The 6,149-nt window shown below is 41.1% G+C and overlaps 2 protein-coding genes across 2 annotated transcripts; one reads left to right on the forward strand and one right to left on the reverse strand.

Moving 5' to 3' along the window:
• Window positions 1-505: 505 nt before the first annotated feature.
• zgc:112271 (uncharacterized protein LOC553698 homolog) lies at window positions 506-2,037 on the reverse strand. The gene is made up of 4 exons (XM_068712985.1): window positions 1,942-2,037; window positions 1,679-1,743; window positions 1,295-1,392; window positions 506-759 (listed from the first exon to the last, which is right to left on the reverse strand). Exons 2-4 carry the CDS (start codon window positions 1,739-1,741, stop codon window positions 660-662), a joined length of 261 nt encoding a protein of 86 aa, XP_068569086.1. The 5' UTR covers window positions 1,742-1,743; window positions 1,942-2,037; the 3' UTR covers window positions 506-659.
• A 281-nt stretch (window positions 2,038-2,318) lies between these two features.
• slx1b (SLX1 homolog B, structure-specific endonuclease subunit) lies at window positions 2,319-5,249 on the forward strand. The gene is made up of 5 exons (XM_068712986.1): window positions 2,319-2,794; window positions 2,887-2,938; window positions 3,639-3,971; window positions 4,639-4,854; window positions 4,980-5,249. Exons 1-5 carry the CDS (start codon window positions 2,622-2,624, stop codon window positions 5,007-5,009), a joined length of 804 nt encoding a protein of 267 aa, XP_068569087.1. The 5' UTR covers window positions 2,319-2,621; the 3' UTR covers window positions 5,010-5,249.
• The last annotated feature ends 900 nt before the right edge of the window (window positions 5,250-6,149 follow it).

Raw genomic sequence — 6,149 nt, forward strand, 5'->3', positions numbered from 1 at the left:
GAAAATGCACCATCACAACGCTGAGGTGCTAGTGAAATCTAGAGGCTGCAGTTAGGTTTAAGCTGTAAAAATACTAATGAAAAAATAAGTTCACTTCGAAAAGTACGAAAACCAGGAAATGAGTCAGCATTTTTGCACTTCTGGTTCCCTCGTCTGGATGTTGATGTGTTGTTTGAATGTGTTGTGGTAAGATGTCTGCGGTTAACACAAGCTTAAGAGATCTTAACGTCTGGTTCTACATCATGAAGGGCGTCAGTAGATACGCCTCTCGTGGAGTTGGAAGCTTTTATGTGTCCAACAAATATATCAAATGTCATTACGTCAGCCTCGTTGTGTTTAAAGCCCAAAAACTCATTCTGGCTTTTACTCTTTCTGAAATATGACTTTGTCAGCATAGAGAATGAAACGATGAAGTTAAGATGTAAAGATAAAACATGTATCCAATAATTACAGACTTTGAGATCTCAAAATGAGATGACAGGAAACAACCAACAGACACAAAACACAGCATCTAACAGTTTTATTGCCACCAGAACATTCCATTGCATTCACGTCAATACTGCTGATTTACAGAGAGCACTAGTGTCAGAAGCACAAGGCCTGTTTCATAGAAGAAGTTCTAAACTGATGTGAGTGTGATGTGTGTGTGTGTGTGTGTGTCACTGTGATTTCTGTTTGTCCCACTGTTCTGGTGTGAGGGTCTTCTGTTCAAAAGCGTGGATCTCTTTCAGCTCCTCTGCTAGGCACGTATTCACCATCCTGTTCAAACACAGCACACGTTAGCAGTGTGCGGCACACGTCCAGTAGTCACAGCTTTTTTTCATCAAGTTGATTTAATGGTGAAGTTCTAGGTTGTACATTTTTGTATTTGGCAAGAAACTTGAGGCGGATCATCAGGGATTAATAATACATTCACAAAAAACAGTAAGCAAATGGTAAGTGTTTTGTACTACGGTAATGAATCGGGTATTGAGAATGGTGGAATGTCACAGGTATTGACTACTAAATGTCTGGTATTGTGACATCCTTATTTATAAAGCATTCTAGCAACAGAGGCCTTAACGTTTACAGAAAGCACAGCATGGCGGCCTTGATACACCTTCAGCTTTGGTTAACACGGTTCTGCTGTCACTCTTCTTTTTAGTCATCATCAGTTTCAGTTATTCCAATGGCTAAATAAGTTCCCTGGTATGAGATGACCGGTAGGTCTGACTACTGTCCCTGCTTGTAATGTCTTTCGAACTAAACCGATGGCAAACGTGTATTACGAGCTAGTCACTACAGAGTGTACTACCTGTGTCTCTGTAACAGAGGCTTGCCCTCAAACTGGGACGACACCACCAGGACTTTGTAGCTGGCAGCACATCTGTTGGGTGACGTATCCTCCACATCCTGCAGCGGACGAGATCAAAGTATGTGTGATGGTGCGCTCCATCTTGCTACCAGGCTCATTTTGTATACTGTAGCTGCCTATTTCTAGTCAGAGCGAGTCACTTTGGATTTCTTTGTAATTCACATCCAGGGTGGCATCGTTCACTCATTTTAGAAACAAAAAGGTGGACTACACACACACACACACACACACACACACACACACACACACACACACACACACACACTAACGTTGAGCTAGGTAGGATAACATGTAAGTTAATACAAATAATAAGCAGAAACCTACCACGTGTACAGCCGCAAGCTCCTTAATAAGTTTATCCCGGATGTGATCCGCTGTATTAGCCATGTCTGCGTGAACAAAACATATTCGGTCAAATTAGTAGATCACTAGCAATGGGGCTACATGTGTGTAGATTTCTAGTCAGAGAGACACTAGACGGTAGACATACTGACACCGGAAGTAGTATAGAAATGTTCAAGTTTAAAATTTCTACATCACAGTTGACATATTCACAGTGTAGTTCTAATGTAGAAGTTTATCATTACCAAAGGTTGTGTATCAGACGGTGTTCTCGCTAATTTCAGTCACCGTGTGTGTGGGGTGGACGTCATAAGTGACCGAAGAGTGTGTGTATCTATGACCAATCAGCTGCTGTATGTACGCGATATGGGCGGGACATATTTTTTAAAGTAGCGAATCACAATATTAGGGGTCCTTGCAGAAAGACGAACTAAATGTTAATAGTGATTCATATAAACGAAAATACATATTTCAAATTGACGCAGTTTGAAATGTATCGCTATTAATTAGTTGTTATACATGACGTGAGCGTTTTATTTGCCTCACAGTGTGACACACTGATTTATTTTAAAACATATTCTATCAGGCACCATTGAAGGCTACTAAGACCTACACTGTTTACATGCTAACTCTTGTTGATGCTAACTCTCATTTCATTTGTTTAAAGTCAGTTATGCGTAACTATGCGTGAACATGTTTGAAGCGTATGCATTAGGGCAGTAGTACAAGTAATGTTGCCTTAAAACTGGCAGTATTAACTTAATCTATTAATCTTACTTTATATGTATTGTTTTCGTTCATGCGTTTACTAGTAAGATGTACATAAGTCAGCCAACGTTATGCTAACGTTACTTAGCTAATTCCATGGATGCTCAAACGTTAAAGCAGAAGCTGCAGAATAGTATCCCGCTTATTTCCTTCTGCAATGGTTGTCGAGGTAGAAAACTTCTTCGGTGTGTACATGTTGTACTGCACCAATGTTAAATTCAAAGGCCGTATTTACATCGGCTTCACGGTGAACCCTGAGCGCAGGATCGGACAGCACAACGCCGGGCGACACAGAGGGGGAGCCAAGAGGACCAGTGGAAGAGGACCATGGTATGACCTGATGTTACTGTACTCTGTTACATGATGAGCAGCGTGTAATCACATCAGCGCTTATATTCTGCTCATCTTCCTTGTCTTTTCAGGGAGATGGTCCTCATAATACATGGCTTTCCCTCGGATATTGCTGCCCTTCGTGTAAGTTTGTTTTTTGATGAGACTGGACTATATTTCGCACCAAAGTTAATAACATTAAATCTGACTATATTCCATTCAAAACGTGGAGCGTCAACAGTATTCACAGTATTTTGTTCTTGTGTGATAAACAGTGAGACTCGTTGGTTGTCGTGAGGACGAAGTAAATGAGAATCAAAATATGAGCTGATTGTTTCATTATGATCCAAGTCAGAAATTCATTCTCCAGATTCAGCTTCTACAGCTTCTTCTGGATGATGCAAAATAGTAAGACCAGATCACCTCAATGAAAGCATCTTCTCACTCAGATTCTGCAGATACTGATGAAACAACATTCATCGTTTCAGTTTCAGTTGCTTTTTGGAACGTAAAAATCTAGAGACAAGGTTTTATTTGGTTATTCCACAGTCTACATTACAGACATCGGGTCGGTGACTCCACAGGGTTTCTTGTTGCTTTCCAGACTTCAACTCACCTGGAAATCTTATGCTGCTAAAGTGTCTGTGGTTCCTTAGATATGCTCTCTTAAAACATAAAAAGTACTGACATATGTTAAATACATCCATCTATTTATTAGTGCAAACTATGTCCCTTAAACCTCCAATTCCTGGTGTCCTTTTTCTCACTCTGCTCATTGATTTGATTTTAAAAAACCCTGCTTTATTTTATGCCTAATTCAAACTATCACCATTGTATTTGTCAGTTTGAGTGGGCGTGGCAGCACCCTCACTCCTCCAGGCGTCTCTCCCACGTCTCCCGGCGCTCCAGGAAAGAGTCGAGTCTGCAGTTCCACTGGCGCGTCGTCTCCAACATGCTGCGGGCGACGCCTTGGAAAAGACTGCCGCTGACGGCACGCTGGCTCAAACAGGAGTACAGGATGGACTTTGAGCCCGGCCTGCAGCCTCCGCTGCACATCCCCATCGCTTTTGGGAGTGTGAGAGCCAAGAAGAAGCTGCAATCTGCAGGAGAGGAGGAGGAGGAGGAGCAGGAGGAGGAGGAGACATCCAGGTGTTTTCTCTGCAAAGAGCCAGTCAAGGTAGACTCTTCTGATTATTGAAAATTTAAAGATACTCTGCTTTTTTATTTTTTATTATTCAACAAAATTTTGTGAAATATCTTCAACCTGACATGTACATAAACAGTAGTCTAGCAGTTCCCCCCTGCTTCCAGTCCTTATGCTAAGCTAGGCTAAGCTAAGCTAACCACGTCGTGACTCCACACCTAGAAAGAAAACAAATAAGCATTTTTTTACCATCATGTAGAGCAATTTAACAATACTAAATAGTTGCAAAGTGGTTAGCATGCTAGCATGCCAATACTTGCATGTTAGCATGCTAATGTTTGCTAAGGCTAACAGTTAGCATGTTAGCTTGTTAGTGTGCTAATATGCTAACATTACAGACCAAACTGTAAAAATGAGCAGCAACAGAAGGTCAAATAGCACAAAATACAACATCAACGCTTACTTATAACTTAATTACATATTTACCGTTGGCTCACAGATGAAAACTACTCCCCATACCGCTCACCTGGACCACCCACTGCCAGACAGCCTTTCTGATAGGTGGAATAATGTCAGAGTTATGTTCTGTAGTCTGGAATTTTAAAATTGAATAACCTTTATTTCAGTACAATCAGTTAGTTTCAGGCGGCATAGTGAACTGTCGGTCCGTACTTCTTTTTACATCTCTTCTTTTCCACAGGTGTCAGAAAAGCTGAGCTGTTTCCACCCGTCCTGTGGAATGAGTGGTCATGTGATCTGCCTCGCGAAACATTTCCTGGAGTGGGAGCCGTCCCACCTCCTGCCGGTGGAGGGCGAATGTCCGGCCTGTCATCACTTTGTGCTGTGGGGGAGTCTCATCCGCCACAAACACTGCTGCTTCGGAGACCTGGAGGAGATCACACCGTCTGCCTCTCAGGTTGTAGACACACATATGTCTGTTTGATATATTGGATTTTTGAATGTGGCTCTACCTAGCTGGATACAAGTATTACCAGTGAATGTAGTTTCTGCTTTACTAATTGGTCCTCTGATCTCCCACAGAGCCACTGGGCAGATGAGCTGCAGACATGAGTGGAGCCTGCAAACCTTTTATTTCCTTGTTGAATGATCTGCAGTGTCATAGGGCATCATGTAGATCATGTGTAATGGATGCAGGAATGTACAGTGACTTCATAAAAGCTGTCCAGCAGAGATGTGCACAGGTCCAACATCTCTCTTCCATTTTTATCATTTATCAATGTTTAAAATATTCCGTGTTTGTGGGAAAAACACTTGTAATGTGTGTTACAAATAAAGTGATGTTGTTCTATAGAGTGCATCAAGAATCCTTTTTTGTCATTTATACAGTGGTGATAGTTGAATACACAGATATATAATTCTAATTAACACATGTAGGGAGGAAGCGCTCAGGTGGGACTAATGAAGGCTGCATTCTAGTCAGCTGTTCCAGGGTCAGGGTGCTGGTGTTGTTCGTGTCGGCTTATTGTCATGAGTTACTACAGGATTACACACATTTAACTCCATCATCCATCCATATTTAATGGTATTACTGTTGGATTTTTTCTTGTTATGACAAGTCATATTATACAATCTTGAACAACACAGAATTTAGTTTCTAAGGTAAAAACAGCAAACAAGCTGGTTACAAAGGGAAAATATATATTTTTTTGTTTTATATTTTTGATATTTTGACTATTGGTCAGACAAGAAGAAAGTACAATAAAACAGCTTTTGTATGATGGGAATTTGGTGGGCTTTTTTACATTTATATTTTTAAATAAAGCAAAAAAATAAAGATGAATTAAACTAATTGAGGGTAGGCATGGTAGGGAGGTATCGTAATAATTGATGCATACTAAGAAATATTACACCTTAAAGATGCCAGTAAAAGGCCCTATAAACCAGATGAAGGGACAACTAAGAAACATTGTCCCAATTTAAATGGAAATGTCCAAGAATTAGGACATTTTGGGAATGTAATTGGACCAGTAGTGTAGGAGATTTTATCTAGCCAAATAGCTGTGGAACCTTTTTTTTGGAAGCTATCTTTTGGGGACTCTGCACCACCAGAGCTTCTGAAGAGAAGTCTCCATTCCTCCCGTTCCCGTCAGCCGCCGGACACCAACAGTCCCCCATCGCTCGCCTAACCTCCTTTCTACAACCCTCCTTGTTTCTTCTTCCCTACACCCTTATATTCCTTCATCCCTCTAT

This window comes from Cebidichthys violaceus, unplaced genomic scaffold (genome assembly GCF_023349555.1).
Source record: "Cebidichthys violaceus isolate CVI_PGR_0920_01 unplaced genomic scaffold, fCebVio1.0.p SCAF_19, whole genome shotgun sequence".
Taxonomy (NCBI): Eukaryota; Metazoa; Chordata; class Actinopteri; order Perciformes; family Stichaeidae; genus Cebidichthys; species Cebidichthys violaceus.

Excerpts from the sequence above, each read along its gene's own strand:
- slx1b (XM_068712986.1), top strand. The coding sequence starts at position 2,622 with ATGGTTGTCGAGGTAGAAAACTTCTTCGGTGTGTACATGTTGTACTGC. Across the intron at positions 2,939-3,638 it reads CGGATATTGCTGCCCTTCGT|TTTGAGTGGGCGTGGCAGCA; the intron begins GTAAGTTTGTTT and ends TGTATTTGTCAG. Across the intron at positions 3,972-4,638 it reads TCTGCAAAGAGCCAGTCAAG|GTGTCAGAAAAGCTGAGCTG; the intron begins GTAGACTCTTCT and ends TCTTTTCCACAG.
- zgc:112271 (XM_068712985.1), bottom strand. The coding sequence starts at position 1,741 with ATGGCTAATACAGCGGATCACATCCGGGATAAACTTATTAAGGAGCTT. Across the intron at positions 1,393-1,678 it reads AGCTTGCGGCTGTACACGTG|GATGTGGAGGATACGTCACC; the intron begins GTAGGTTTCTGC and ends CGTCCGCTGCAG. Across the intron at positions 760-1,294 it reads CCTCTGTTACAGAGACACAG|GATGGTGAATACGTGCCTAG; the intron begins GTAGTACACTCT and ends GTGTTTGAACAG.